Here is a 16,273-nt window from a genome sequence, read left to right on the forward strand (position 1 = left end):
TGGCTAGTGATCCTGGGCATCCTGTTGTGTGTTGGTTGGGAAGACCCTCTCTTCATTCTGCTTCTCCCAGGAGGCAGATGCTTCCCTAGCGGGCATTCTGGCGCCTTCGATACCTTGGATTGGAAGGCTTAATAAAAGGGTCAAAAAAACTCTTGTGTTGCATTTTGACTTGGTGAGGAACAGGCAGAAAATGAGGCGGTGGATAGGGTGCTGAAGTTCTTAGAAATTTCCTGTTTCCCAGGTGCTTTCCCACTGCTGTGGCTCTCCCGGCTGCTGGTTAGCAGGTAGAGACCCCTTTAAAACAGACAGGACCTGTCACCTTCCTTAGGCCTCGTGTTTTACCCTGCAGAAGACACTGACTTCTTGGGCCTGTGCTGTACATCCAGCCTACCTTTTTCTGATCCTTCTTACCAGTGCTCCATACTGATTTTGTGTTGTCTCTCTCAGTCTCTATCTCTGCTTTCTTTCTTTTTTTTTTTTTAAACATTTACTTATTTGAAAGACAGTGACAGATGGAGGGAGACGGAAATGTCTCTTCCGCCTGTTGGTTCGCTTGGAAGTCACAGTGCTGCCTTTCTGTGTTATCTGTAGCGCTCGGTTATTCTGTACACATCAGCTCTGTTTGGCGTGTGGAAGGCTCACAGGAGATGTGAGTACCAGTAGGTGTGGATTGTTGGAAGCCTTTTGAGAAACTGTCTACCATATTCAATATTAAACCTTACTAATGATTTCAAGGGAAAAGTAGTCTGAAGGTGTAAGTGAAGCAGGAATAAATCTTGGACTAGGGTGTGTTCTTGCCATTTAGTTTTATTTTTTTAAGATTTATTTTATTTTCATTACAAAGTCAGATATACAGAGAGGAGGAGAGACAGAGAGAAGGATCCTCCGTCCCATGATTCACTCCCCAAGTGGCTGCAATGGCCGGTGCTAAGCCGATCCGAAGCCAGGAGCCAGAAACTTCCTCCAGGTCTCCCACACAGGTGCAGAGTCCCAAGGCTTTGGGCCGTCCTCGACTGCCTTCCCGGGCCACGGGCAGGGAGCTGGATGGGAAGTGCGGCTGTAGGGATTAGAACTGGCACCCATATGGGATCCCAGCACGTTCAAGACAAGGACTTTAGCTGTTAGGCAATGGGACCAGGCCCCTGTTCTTGCCATTAGTATGTGCTGGCTTAGATAAGTACAGAAGACCCCAAATGATATGTGAAGCATATCACACAGATGATCATTAATATGTTCAGTTCTAAAACTCATCAGAGAGATGTACTCTGTCCACAGGTTGTATATTGTAACTTACCTTGGCACAATTTCTTGAAAACCTCACGTAGCTGATGACTGTCCTGCTGGCAGATGCCACGTTGGGTTTCCAGAGCTGGCATTAGTATGTTCCCTGGGAGACCAGGCCGTCTAGCTGTTTTGCAGGTTTTCTTTCCTGTTTCTTTCTCTTGTACCACAAAGGGGCTGTACGCATAGTGGGTCAGCTGTTTGCTTCCCAAAACCCAATAAATATTTGAGTGCATTAAAGGCCTCACCTACCTGTAAGATAACCTTTTGAATGAGGTTTTCTCATTAGGAAACTTTTGAGATCTTTCTGACTCATTTTTACCACTGTCCTCAACTCCACCTGTTTTATTTAATGGAGTGTAATAGTTGCTGTTTCAGTGTGGGACTTCCTGACTGCCTGAGTTAGGTATTTGGAGAAAAAATGTAGATGTTTGTATTTAAATTTGCTGTCATTTTGTCATGAAGGTGAGCTAACGATACATGCATTTTCCTTGTTTTTTTGGGTTGTGAGAGGAACATATTCCAGAATGGTGCAAGTGGTCTTTAAAAATTTCACTGGACTTAGGCTTGAGCTGAATCTTGTCAGTTAATAGCTGTGTACTGTGGACCATGTTTAACTTCTTTAGCTTCCAGTTTCTTGCCATGTAAAATGGGGTTAAGCATACCTAAGCCTGAGCTGTGTTCTGAAAGCATAATCTTAGGTAGAACCAGTACTGATTTTAAGGTTTCTTTATAGTCTGAATCTGTTAAGTCTTAAAATCTGTCAAAGAGGCTAAACTGCTTCTTTTTCTGCTTACAACAGAACTGATAGAGTGGACAGTTCAGTTGTTTCTACCATGAATCCTTGTTCTTAATTAGTTTGCTAATTAAGTGCATGTTATGCAGCTTGGTTTCTTTTTGGTTATTTGCTGGTAAACTTCGTTTTCCAGTGGAGACCTTCTGATATCGCTGGTTGGTATTTCTGAGATCTTGGGCTACAGACAGCTTTTCCCTCAGTTTGTAGTCTCCCAGTGTTCTGTAGACACGCAGAATGTAACCAGCTAACATCTCAGTTTCTTCTCTTGATGATGCTTGTACTGTGAACAGTAACTAGTTCACAAGTAATCCGTGCTGCAGATTTGTTTACTTTCTCAGGGCAGCTAGATCATCTTATGCAGTTGCATTATGGGTAAGAGACGTGAAGGGATCCTGCTAAAGCATCTTATCCAAAGTTATACTAGTGACTAGTTCTTTTGAGTCCAAATGTAGTGCTTCATTTGCTGTTGTTACTTCTAGTGCCCATTTGTAGTTGTTTACTTAGCAAATATTAAATAGCTGTTAAAGAATGTTAGGTTTCTCAGACTCCAAATTTACTGGTCCAGAAAAGGAAGTACACTGATACTGGTAGTGTTAGAGTGCGTGTTTAATGAGGTAAGAATGATCAAAGAAGACACAGAAGCCGGGTGGAACGTGGAGCAGCTGAGATACGAGCCAGCCCCATAGGCATACTGGTATTGCTGGCTGAGGCTTTATATCTATGCCACCTTGCAGCCTCAGTATTTATTTTCTCTCTTTACTGGTCACTCTTAAGATTGACATTTTTAAAAAGATTTATTTATTTGAAAGAGTTTCAGAGACAGAGATCTGCCATTTACTGGTATCTAAGTAGCTGCCACATCTGGAGCTGGACCTGGCTGAGGCCAGGAGCCTGGAGCTCTGACTGGCTCTCCATCTTTTTTTTTTTAAAGGTTTATTTATTTTTATTACCAAGTCAGATATACAGAGAGGAGGAGAGATAGAGAGGAAGATCTTTTGTCCAATGATTCACTCCCCAAGTGAGCGCAACGGCCCATACTATGCCGGTCCGAAGCCAGGAGCCAGGAACCTCCTCCGGTCTCCCATGTGAGTGCAGGGTCCCAAAGCATTGGGCCGTCCTTGACTGCCTTCTCAGGCCACAAACAGGGAGCTGGATGGGAAAGAGAGCTGCCGGGATTATAACTGGCACCCATATGGAATCCTGTTGTGTTCAAGGCAAGGACTTTAGCCGTTAGGTCACGGCGCCGGGCCCTGGGTCTCCATCTTTAATGTGGCTTTTGGGATTCAAGAATGGGGGCCATCTTTGGCTGTTTCTCCAGGTGCATCAGCAGGGAGATGTAGTGGAAGTCGAGGAGTTAAGACTTGAACCTGCTACCATACGGATAGCAGCATTGCAGGTGATGGTTTTAACCTGCTGCGCCACAATACTGGCACAATGCTTGGCAAATTAACATACAGAGAAGTTCTCTGTCACTCTTGGAAGAACTGCATAAATATAATGTGATGGGAACACTGGTGATGAAAGCAAGGCTTTGTTTCAGATGCAGGGCTTTGCATGTGGGGCCTCGAGGTCTGCATGTATGGTGTTTTACTTCTCTTACACGTATATTTAGCCTCAGATCTCTCATCGTGCCTTTGAAATCTAAAAACCGGCTCATGGTAAGCAGACCTTTTTCTGGCAAGCATTATGGATAAAAACAGTGCTTGAGCGTTTTCAGAAGTGCTTTTTAGTCTTGAAATAAAAGCTTGCTAGAAACAGTGTTGGTGTGTGGGAGATAATTTATGCTTTACGTAGTTTCAGGTTTAAGATGTGTTTAACATAAAATAGGTAAAATGGCCAGTGGTAATCTTGTAAAAGATGCTTGAGTTTGAATACTATTTTTCATTGGCAATATTTTTCTTGGTATTACAGTATAATCTTTTATATTTGAGGGTGCTTCATAAAGTTCGTGGCAATATGGAATTAAAAGTAGGAGGTGGGGCTGGTGCTGTGGCATATTGGGTAAAGCTGCTCTCTGTAGTGTAGGCATCCCAAGTGGGTAGTGACTCAAGTCTTGCCTGCTCTACTTCTGATCTAGTTCCCTGTCTTGGAAAACAGACGAGGATGGCACAAATCCTTGGCCATTGCTTCTATAAGGGAGACCCAGAAGAAGCTCCTGGTTTTTGGCTTTGAGCTGACTCAGTACTGGCAATTATGACCATCTGGAGAGTGACCCAGTGGATGGAAGATTTCTCTCTTTCTTTAACTCTGCCTTCCAAATAAATAAATAAATGAAGTCTTTTTCTAAAAAATGTATGAGATGTGTGTGTTGCTCTGAAAATTTGAAATGTATTAGTTTTTCTCATGTATTTTGTATATGTTAAAAATTTCCCCCCCTCAATATTGTACTTAATTTGTTTTAAAGATTTTTTTTATCTTTCTTCTCTAACTCGGCCTCCCCCCAAAAAGGCAATTTTACAGAGAGGAGGAGAGACAGAGATATCTTTCATTGATTGATTCATTCCCCAAATGGCTGTGTGGCCAGAGCTGAGCTGATCCAAAGCCAGGAGCCGGGATCCTCCTCTGGGTCTCCCACGTGGGTGCAGGGGCCCAAGGACTTGGGCTGTTCTCCGTTGCTTTCCCAGGCCATGCGTGGGGAGCTAGATGGGAAGTGGAGCAGCCAGGACACGAACTGGCGCCCAGATGAGATGCTGGTGCTACTGAGAGGAGGATTAGCTTTTTTGACTCACCGCAATGGCCCCAAAATTGCACTTTAAATTTCAATTTTCCATAAAGTTTTTGTAATCTCATTATTTTTTTCTGTCAGCTATAGTGTTAAAAGTTTCAGCCATGGCCCTTTCAGAAGTGATTTTAATTGTGGCTGTTTCTCCCAGGTTCTCCTGGACACGTGAATGGGTTGATGAGATAGCTGCGTGTACTAGCCTTATTCTTCTTGCTTATGAGTCAGTGGGAAGATAAGAGAGCGCTTATTGAACATGTCTTTGAACTGATTTCTTACTTCTTTACCTCAGTTCCTGCCTGTGCAGTCTTGTGGGCTGTCTCGGATTTGGATATGGAATATTAAAAGGGTTGACCCTCCTTCAGACACTGCTTTCTCATTATTTCTGTGTGGGCCACACGGAACAAGCCTTTCTATTTAGAAGCCTTTGTGTTTAGCTTCCCCTCAGGAGCTGGCTGTCCTGTAGGCATTTTGTTCAGTGTACTGCTTAGTGATCACTGTGGACTAATTCCTGACGTCTTTCACCTTTAGCCTCTCCTTGGTGTGAGGCCTTGTTGCCTCAGAAGTTGCGAAGGTTCTCGATGCCCTATTTGCCTGGGGTTTCGCTTTGCTGCTTTGTTTTTACTTCATGGTGGGGAGGTAGCTTACTTGAATAATGTTTAGGACAAAGTTTTGCATTGTTACTTCTTTGTAATAAATGAAGGTAAAAAATTGAGTCTTGTTCTGTGTTAAAATACAATGAGGAAAGTATTTGATTTTTTCAGTTATGAAATAGATACTAAAAATTGTTTACATACTCAGTGTTTTTTCTTACCCCTATTGATAAGAAAATGCAAACAGACCTGAAGGAGATGAAAGTATCCAGTGAATTCCCAAAGGCTGCCTTCTGTCCGTGGAAAGCTTGACTCTCCCACCCAGGATTTTACACCTAAGGATAGGTGCATTTGAAGTTTGCTTGAAGTCTCAGTTCACTTGTTCTGTCGGAAAGTTGTCTTCTCTTGTAGATTTCTGTTTACTGCAGCGCTCTGTCATTCATACGTAATGTTTGTTGTGTGTTTACTGAAACACCCAAAGCCCTTTGTTCTTGCTGGTGTTAGTGTCTATTGCTAAGTGTCTTGAATGTTGTAGTAGCCAGAATCATGTCTGTTTTACCGTTGTTTCAATGCCTGGTGTGCAGTGGCCCTTTAATAAGGCTTTGATGAGGGAACCCAAGAAAGCTTAATGCATTTGAATTTTTTCTTTTTATGCTTTTCTAATAATTATGTGTGGATCAATACTTTTTTTGTGTGTGGTTGACATGGTGGCATAGCGAGCTGACTCTCACCTGCATCACCAGCAGTCCGTATGGTTGCTAGTTTGAGTCCCAGCTGCTCTACCTAAGATCCAAAAATATCCTATGACCTCGAAAAGCAGCCGAGAATGACTCGAGTTTTTGGGCCCCTGCTGTGTGGGAGACCTAGAGGTAGCTCCTGACTTCTAGGTTTAGACTGGCCCAATCCAGCCATTGCAACCATTTGGTGAGTTAACCAGCAGATGGAAGATCTCTCTGTCTCCCTCTCTCTCTTGCTCTCTCTAATTTTGCCTTTCCAATAAAAAAATAAATAAATTTTAAAAAGTAAGCTTTTTGGGATGTAAATGAAGTTGGCTTGGAATTTCACCTTATACATAAAAATTATGTCTTACAGTTAATGTAAAGATTGTCCTTCAGTCTTTACAATGAAGAGTGACACTAGTGTCAGTAATCAAACCAGTGTTTCTCTCCTTCATTCAGTGACGAGTCTGCCTGCATACAGTGGCATTCATCTCTGGTTGAGGCGTGCAGGGTCTTACGCAAGGTGGACAATCCTGCACCCTTCTGGCAGATTTTCCTACTGTCCACTTCTGCATGCTAGCTTTGACATTGCTACTCTTTTGGTTTGTTCTTTGCTAAATTCGTTTTGTGGTTTCTGGCTTCTGCTTCTTTTTTCATGCCATTCTGCGTCAGGACAACTTCTCCTCTCTCCTTTTGTGTCAGTCTTCAAGACCGTCTGAATTTCCCTGTGCCATGCCGGGCCTGGCTTCGTAGCAATCACAAGGTTTCTTGTGACTGTGTTTTGACGTTATTCTGAGATTGTGCTCTTCAGCCTCTTGCTTTTGTGTGTGTCTGTCCTTTCCAGTTTACTGGGGTTTCAGATCACTGAAGACAGGGATTTTCTTTGAGTTTTTCAGTGTATGCTTGATACAAAGTTTCTTAGTAAATAGCTCATTTGATTAATTTAAAAGGTTTACCCCACAAGTATTATAGCATGAATCCTGTGGGGAGTGCCTTGAGCTTATTATTGTGATTATTTAAAGTTTGTCTTCAGATTTTATGCTTTTTGTTTTCTTGCTTGCATGTAATAACTGTCACTACGGTATCAGAAAAATCTGTGTGCAAGTAGCGCAAGAAGCCTCAATAACTGCAGGCTGCCTTACGGCCCGTGTCAGTAAAATAGCTGAAGATGCAGCATGAAAGAAGATTGTTCTAGCTGAGAGAAGAGATGTTATGTGGGTTGGAGGCAAATATTTTTGCTAAGTAGAAATTCATTTCTTCTGACACCTCTGAACAATTTCATTCCCAAGGTATAAGGAAAATCCCTAGGAAGATGAGCAGATTTCATGAATAGATTTCAGTGTTTGCTAAACACTTGATTTTATGAAATTCATCCACTACTGGGTTGAGTAAGAAACTCTCCTTGCTTTATATCTAAGGAGCTATTTAAGAAATTCTCTGTAAGTGGTTTCTTACAGTTTAGTTCTTTGGTGACAAGGCATAAAACTGTAGGAATCATTAGCAATGGAATCTTCGTGGAAGGCGTTGAGAACCATAGCATTCTGTGACACACAAAAGAAGAAAAACTGTTGTTTTTAATATTTACTAAGCAGATGACTTTGCTTCTGTGTTCTCTGTTCATTGTACTGTAAGCATATTAGAGATTTGTTTTTCTTTGTTTAGGTACAAAGAGGGTGGAGAAGCTTTATTGATTTTGCTCCCATCAGAAGAAAAAGGGATGGTGCAGCAGCTTCTGCAGAGAAAAGTTCCTGTGAAAGAAATCAAGTAAGAGTCTTATTTTATGTGATTAGAAATGTTGAGGGCATGAAATCATTAAGTTCAGTTTTAATTCTCTAGACTCAGTTTTGTTTTCCTGCTAATCTATTCAGCTGTCTGTTTTATCAGTAAAAAAAAGTACTTCTTGATCACTCAGATGTAGGTTCACAATGAAATTGGGAAGCAGTCGCAAGACTTTTTGTATGTATTTCTTAACTCCACATCCTCCCATTATGAAATTTCCACTACAGTGGTAAATTTTTCAGAATGGTTAATCTGACCTAATCAATTAATAATTGCGTTAGTGTCAACCAAGATAAATAGTTGATCTGAGGGTTCACTCTGACATGTATGTACTGTTATGGCGTCAGAATATTTTCACTGCTGTAAGAATCTTGTGCTTTCCCTCTATCCCTGTCATCATGATTTTGCTTTACTGGAATGTCATGGAGTTGGAATCAGAACTTTTTGAGATTGAGTTTGTTCTCTCAGTAGCATACATTTAAGGTTCTTCCATATGTTTTGAAAATTAGAGAGCTTGTTTCTTTTTTGTGCTGAGTAATATTCCATTGTCTGGTTGTAATGCAGTTTTCTCTTTCATTTACTGAAATTCATCTTGATTGCTTTCAAGTTTTGGCATGAAGAAGAAAGCTGCTCTAAACATCATGGGGAGGCTTTGGTGTAAACCTCTTTTCAGCTACCTTGGGCAAATACCAGAGTTTATGATTGTTGGATCATAGGGGAAGAATATACTTGATTTTGTAAGAAAGTGTCTTCCAAACTGACTGTACCATTTTGGATTTTTTCCAGCAGTAAAGGGGAGTTACTGTTGCTCTGCATACTTGGGACAGCACTTGATGTTTTCATGGTCTGGATTTGTAGATTCTGACAGGTGTAGTTTTACTATTTATCTTTGTTAATAAGATTTGTTTATGTATTTGAAAGGCAGAGTCAGAGAGAGTGAAAGTGAATGAGGGAGAGATCTTTGATGTGATAGTTCACTCTGCAAGTGGCCACAATTGCCCATGGTTGGTTCACTTATTTGAAAGGCAGAATGACAAAAAGAGTGGAGGGAGTAGAGGACATATCCATTCTCCACTGCTTTCTCAGGCACGTTAACAAGGAGCTGGATTGGAAGTGGAATAATCCGACTTAAAATGGCGATGGGATGGATATGGGGTGCCAGTGTTGCAGGTGGTAGGTATAACCAGTGTGTCATAATGCTGACCTCTGAATTTTCTAAATGGATGATTATGCCTTGTATAAACAGAGAATTCTGTGTTTCTTCTTTCTCAATGATTGTATCTCTAAAAGAATTTGTTTTCTTGTCTTAATGTGTTAGTTAGTGCTTCAGTTGGAATGTTGGAAAAGCAGAGATGAGGAGGGGACATCTTTGCCATGTTCTCCATTTTGGAGGAAAGTGTTCAGTATATCACCCTTAAGTATAATGTTAGCTTTAGGGATTTTGTAGATGTTTTTATCAATATGAAATTCACCCCTTACTAGTTTACTGAGGTTTTTTTTTTTTACATTTTATTTATTATTATTATTATTATTATTCTATGATACAGTTCCAGAGGCTTCTGATGTTTCCCTTATCCCAGTCCCAATCTCATCTCCACCCCTCACCTAGTTCCTCCATATCATTACTAACATATAGTTCTTCATACACAGTCATATGTCCATCATTGCAGGCATGGACAATGGCAGAGTCCAGCATCCTATTGTCAAGATATAGTGAACAGTTTCATTGTAAGTCCATCTTTGTCTAGAAATAGAAATGCATACCACACTGCATCCTCACATCTAGATATGTTAGTCTCCATTTCACAGCTACTGTACATCCCCTGAAATGAAAAGTCATGATACAAAATCAGCCAATTTATGTCCCGGTGGCTGCCCCACTTTTCATCCAGCTCCCTGCTTGTGGCATTGGAAAGCAGTCGAGGCTGGCCCAAAGCCTTGGGACCCTGCATCCACATAGGAAAATTAGTAGAAGCTCCTGGCTCCTGGCTTCGTATTGGCTCAGCTCCAGCCACTGCGGCCACTTGGGGAATGAACCAGCAGACAGAAGATCTTTCCCTCTGCCTCTCCTTCTTTCTGTAAATCTTCCTTTCCAACTAAAAAAATCTTTTTAAAACTGAGGGGTTTTTAAAAAATTATATTGAGTAGATGTTGGTTTTTTAAAAATGCTTTTTAGACAACTATTACTGTGAGCATGTATTTTTTTTTATCTGCTCATTCGGTGCTTTATTCTTTTAAGATTTTATTTTTACTTGAAAGACAGCTAGAGAGGGAGAGATAAAGAGAAAGAGAGTAAGCTTTATTCCCCAAAGGGCCACAATGGGTGGAACTGAGTGAATCAGGAACCAGGAGCCTCTTGGTTTTCTATGTGGGGTGCAGGGGCCCAAGGCAGAGGCGTAGCGTACACTGCCCCATGCTACTGACCCCTTCTGTGCTTTTCTTGTTTACATGGTATCTGAGAAGTCAGGTATAATTCTAACCTTTGTTTCCTTGGTTTGTTTCTGTTTATCTGCTTACCTTGCATATCTGTTCTTGAATGCTGTTTATGTTATTTGTTAGAGCCCTTAACAAATTTTTGCTATTTTAAATTCTTAATGTGATAATTCCAGTGGCTTTGCCAAGTATGTCCATTGGCTTTTTTTTCCCCTGTAAGATTTATATTGGAAAGGCAAATTTACAGAGTGAGAGAGACAGAAAAAGAGACAAACATACAAAGAGAAGGATCTTCCATCTGCTGGTTCACTCCCCAGGTGGCCACAATGGCTGGAGCTGACCCAATCCGAAGCCAGGATCCTGGAGCCTCTTCCAGGTCTCCCACATAGTGCTGGTCCCAAGGACATAGGCCATCCTCCTTTGCTTTCCCAGGCCACAAGCAGAGAACTGGTTGCAAAATAGAGCAGCTAGGACATGAAATGGTGCTCATACGGATGCTGGTGCTTGCAGATAGAGAGGGTTAGCCTGGTGAGCCACTTCTCTGCCCCCATCCATTGCCTTTTTAGTTTCCTTCTAATACGCCTTTTAATTTTTTTCTTAAAAGCTGTCTATGATGAACCAGATAAAAACAGTTGCTATAAAGGGCTTGAGCTAGGTGTCCTCCGGTCGGTTAGACTCTGATAATTCCCTGGTAGATTTGGCTCTGCTAACGGGGCTTGCAATTAGGAGAGAATTGCTGAGAACAGTTTGTGCTGGTTTGTTTCAGAAAGGTTCCTTTCACCCTCCCACTGCAAGGACTTTACTGTTGCTTACTGTGAGAACTTGATCAGATTCCTGAAGGTAAACCTTGCAAGACGGCAGGGACACCCTTATGAGTGTACTCTTTGCTTCTGGCTTGGCTATATACAATGATTCCAGGAATCTTAATTATAGTTCAGGTTGCACTGATAACCCTGCTGGGATTCTGCTCATGAGTTGGCTTCAGTGTCTCCTTGGATGCACTTTCTGTGTCCTCCATTTTGGAGATTGTGGTTTGTTTTTTGTCCTCATGCCTATAATAGAGCCATTCGCCAGTGCGTTTAGGTTTTTGCTTATGATTAAGATTGAATGGTAATGTATAAGCCCTTTATGTGTGGTGCTGAAAATTAGAAGTTTTATTTTGTGTTAACTTCTGTATTTAAAGAGTTTTTTTTTTTTTTTCCAGAAGACTGTTAATGGATAAAATATGAGTTGAAAAGGAGAACCTATTAAGTGTAGGAGACATTCAAGGGTGAAAGAATTAAGCCTCTTGGATGTAATTATTTTGAGGGCTTTCTGTCCTTGTCCGCTGATTGTGCCCTCCTGTCACTGAGGATGTGTAGGTTAAACATCACTAGAATCCATCAGGATGACTTGTATTTGACCCATTGAAACATGCTGGCTCGATTTGCCTAAAAATAACGGAGAAGGCTGTTACGAGAAGGGAGGAGGAGTGGTCAAGGATTTAAGAGCAAAATGGACTGTGAATTGATTATTGTTGAAGCTGAGTAAAAGTTTGCTACCATCATAGACTTTGAAAGTTTTTTCAATAAAAAGGATAAAAACAAACTCATGACCTTAAACCATATTGCTGTTGTGGGAATACATTGGTTCAATCTGAAGTAGGGGGAGCCTTGTGTATAGCATAAACCCTTGCAAGAATTTTACCCTTTCCCACAGCCAACTTCAGCAGAGACTTTTCTTGACTCTGTTTTGTTTTGAATCTTAAAAAAATAAAGAGTGATTTTTTTTTTTATTTGAAAGGCAAGAAGAGAGAGAAAAAGGGAGAGAGAGAGAGACTTTTCAATCATGGGTCTACTTCTCAAGTGCCCACATGCCATGCTGAAGTAGGGAATTAGAAACTCAATTTGAGTCTGTTCTGTAAGGTTGCATGGACCTAATACTAAAACCATCATTTGTTGCTTCCCAAGTTGTGCATTAGCAGCTAAAATTGGGAGTGGAGTCAAAACTTGAACTCTGAAAAGTATTGTGGGCATTCCGAGCAGAGTTTGAACTGTTATCAGTGCTCATCTGGGCAGAGTTTTAGGAACAACTATTGAGTAACATCTTACTTACTGTCACAACTGTTAAGTAAGCTTAAGTAACATCTGCTGGGTTTTGCCTAGTTGCTTAATAGGGAAGCTAATACATTCCTTGGCTACTTACTATTTGAACTTAATTTTATGTTACTTGAGTAAAAATAAACATTTATGAAAGTGACAGTAGATTTTGTTTGTTCCATTTCGTTAATCCATGTACCACCAAGAGGTTTCTTTCTACTTTCATAATGTTAAAAAGTAACCAGTGCTAATGGTTTTCATCTAAATGTCCTCCTTTCATTGAGCATTTTTAGAGGAAACATTGCTTATGATATGTAAGAGAATCATATTTAATTTTGATCTAACACAGTTCACTAATGAGAAATAGTTACACATTTAAAAAATGCAGAAGAAAATGGGAAAATACTGTGCAGTATTACCAGTTTGCAAAATTGTGATATGTTAGTTTAACAAAGCTTTATCTTTTTGTTGCAAAGAATCAATCCAGAAAAACTTATGGATATCCAGAAAAAATTGGAATCATTTTTAGCCCAAGATCAAGATTTGAAAGAAAGAGCTCAAAGGGTAAGTTGTTGGTAAATTAGATATTCATGGGTGTAAAATATGTAATATAGGTGAATTTTGTTGTGTTCTTCTACTTTGAGACCATAAAGATCCAACTCCTTAAGCTGTCTCTCACTGTGCACATTATCAGGAAGTGAGACTTTTAAGTGGAGCTGGGACTCTTGAGTTATAGGCACTCCTGATTTGGGATGTGGGCATCCTGTGCAGTGTCATAATTGCTGTGCTAAATGCTTACCCTTGTATTATGGCTTTGAACTACAGAGTCTCAACAAACAAGTCAGTTTTACCTGAAGAATAGGGTTTACATTAAAAAAATTTTTTTCCTTAAATTAGCATTGTTACACTTAGCGTGAATGACCTGGTCTGAAATTTGAGTGCTTACTGTGTGTCAGGTATTCAAACATGCCATCACTTCTAATTTAATATTTCCAACAGTGTTCTAGATTTTGAAAGCAAGGAAATGATAGTTTGAGAAACTAAAAATTATCTAGGTGTTCATAGCTTTTAAATGGCAGACCTGATATTCAAATCCATATTAGAGGTTCTTAGAACTGTTCTACTTCAAGAAAAGTAAATGGCAGAATGAGAAAATCATATTGTGTGTGAAGGTTGGATTTTATTAACTCCCCTTGAAATCCAATGGAAAAGATCTTTGAACAAATTAATGATTTGTTAGAATTTTTGGGCATGCCAACATTTGTGTACATGTTTTGCCTAGCAAATGTCCTTGAAGCTAGGAGTTAAATCCTTAGAAGCTTTTGAAGATACTTTAAGATTTTTGTGCATTTTCTTATTTTGTGACTGGTTCCTTAGGAGGTCATTAAATTATCAATCAGGAAACATGAAACATTGGAAGGATGTTGTTTTACTGGTGTGTGCATACAACAAATGAACCTTCCAGGACAAAATTACAGAATAGCATACTGAAATAAATGATGTGATTTATTAGGTGTCACGCATGATTTGGCAGAATGACTCACTGTGTTGCCAGCAGTAGCATGCTATCTAGTGTCATGGAAGTGATTTTCCAGGTTTTGATTATAATCTAGATAGAATAGAAATAATAACCAACTGGGGTGATTTCTTGTGGACAGTTGCAGGGAAAAATTATCCTTGAACTGATGCCAATCATTGTTTTTCATGCCTATAGAGATAGAAAATGGTTTGGAAGTTAGTTGGGTAGGAAGGATTAGTGTAAAGCTAAAGAAAATGTGCAATGTAGGAAACATAGAAATGTGAAAACAGAAATTAACAGACTTTATAAATGAACTTAAAAGTGAGAGATACTTTGATATGTTTTGTTAGCTGTTTCTCTTGCAAACTGAGAAAGGACCAGGATACATTTATTTTTGGCTTGTGTAACTTTGGGGTAAAGATAGCCTTAATGCTTTCTTTGTTAAACAGAACAAAAAAACTTCAGGCTGATGTTGAATTATTTGAAATTGTAATTAAAAGAAAAGCTTTAGCACCAAACTTTTTGTTTGATTTTAAGCTGTGTTTAGCTGATAGAGTGAAGTTTTGTTTTGTTGAAAACTTACCCTTTGACAGAATAATAATTATCAGTGTCCAGCATTTATTGGCACTGCATTCCAGATAATGTACTGAATGTTCTACATGCATTTTCTCGTTTTATTCTCAAAATGCTCTAAGTAAAAGGCACTATTATTTTGTCTTTTTAATAGATGAGGAAATGAACATCTAGAGTAACAAGTTTGCGTGGAGCTCAGACTATCACAGATCTGTGTTCCACAGTTTTTGTTTGCCCAGCTGTAATTTTTTGCAAGTGAAAGATGGTGTTCTTTAAACTGCTTCACAAAACAAAGTTCAAAGTCATTTTTTATTTTACAGTTCTAGAATGTAGGTTATTTTTCTTTGTGCAATTCAGATGTTATTTTTTGTTTGTTTTTTCACTATTGTGGAAATTCTCCTGTTAATTTTGTTTTATTTTGTCTAAATTTTTCATTTCTGTTTTTCAAACTCTTATTTTACAGTGTTTTGTCTCCTATATACGTTCAGTATATCTCATGAAAGATAAAGAAGTATTTGATGTAAGCAAGCTACCTATTCCTGAATATGCCTTGTGAGTATTCATGACATTGTTACAGTGCTAAATTTTCAAAGTTAATGAGGAATTTGCACCACGATTGGTTCTCTGAGAATCCTATTTTTCATTCACTTTGCTTCAACCTTAGAAGAACCTGTTTGTTAAAGAGCTACAGGAAAAAATTAAATCAACTATATTGAATATTATCTACATATTTATTTCTTGTTTAACAGAGGAATCTCTTATTTGTGAGTATATATTTTTTAAATAGTCAGTTTAGAGAGTCAGGCTCATAGATATCAAGAACAAGGTTCTTTGAAAAAACATTTTTAAATAGTTGTTTATTTTTATTGGAAGGGCAGATTTACAGAGAAGGAAAGATAGAAAGATCTTGCATGTGCTGATTCATTCCCCAAGTGGCAGCTATGGCCAGAGCTGAGCCGATCCAAAACCAGGAGAATATGAGACAAAAAGATCTTTAATCTGCTGATGAACTCCGCAGATGGCTGCAGCAGCCAGTTCTGGGTCAAGGAATGGCGGGAGCTTTATCGGGGTGTCCATGTAGGTGTCAAGTGTTCAGACACTGGAGTCATCTTCAGCTACTTTTCCCCGACCTTGAGGGAGGAACTGAATTGAAAACAGAGCAGCGGGTACAGAAAGTGGTGTCAGTGTGGGATGCCAGTGTTTCAGATAATGGCTTTACTTGCTGTCACAATGGTAGTACCATCTTGATTTCTTCTTCTTTTATTCCTTTTTTTATTCCTCTTCTTCTTTATTTCCTTTTTTTTTTTAAAAAGATTTATATTTGTTTGAAAGACAGAGCTGCAAAGAGAATAGACACGCAGAGATTTCTGTCCAGTGGTTCACTCCTCACATGGTTGCAACTGCCAGAACCAGACTGATCCAAAGGCAGATACCTGGAACTTCCCTGGGTTTTTTACATGATTGCAGGATCCAAGGACTTGAGCCCTCTACTGCCTTCCCAGGCAATAAACTGGACTGGGAGCTGAATTAGAAGTGGAGCAGCCAGGACTTGGCATGGCATTCCTATGGGATGCTGGCACCATGGAGAGGCTTAGCCTACTAAGCTACCAGCACTGGCCATGAACATTTGTTTCCTGCAAGTACTCAGTTACTGCTGCAGGATATCCCTGTTTATTACTGAGGTTGCCATTTATGAAATGGAATGACTGAGTTTGTTTTGGTGCAATATTTGAAGTAGTTTTCTTTTGTTTTCCTTTTTAACCTGTCCTGTAAATGATTATGT

The 16,273-nt window shown here is 39.7% G+C and overlaps 1 protein-coding gene across 1 annotated transcript in view; it reads left to right on the forward strand.

Annotated features, from left to right (window-relative positions):
* Positions 1 to 16,273, forward strand: part of DDX10 (DEAD-box helicase 10) — a 192,767-nt gene that overhangs the window by 31,883 nt on the left and 144,611 nt on the right. The window contains exons 10-12 of the mRNA XM_040976900.1: positions 7,771 to 7,872; positions 12,875 to 12,962; positions 14,954 to 15,042. Coding sequence (XP_040832834.1) covers positions 7,771 to 7,872; positions 12,875 to 12,962; positions 14,954 to 15,042 — 279 coding nt within the window. The remainder of the gene's footprint in view (positions 1 to 7,770; positions 7,873 to 12,874; positions 12,963 to 14,953; positions 15,043 to 16,273) is intronic.

The sequence above is a fragment of the Ochotona curzoniae genome, unplaced genomic scaffold (assembly GCF_017591425.1).
Source record: "Ochotona curzoniae isolate NIBS_2020 unplaced genomic scaffold, NIBS_Ocur_1.0 contig_2723, whole genome shotgun sequence".
NCBI lineage: Eukaryota > Metazoa > Chordata > Mammalia > Lagomorpha > Ochotonidae > Ochotona > Ochotona curzoniae.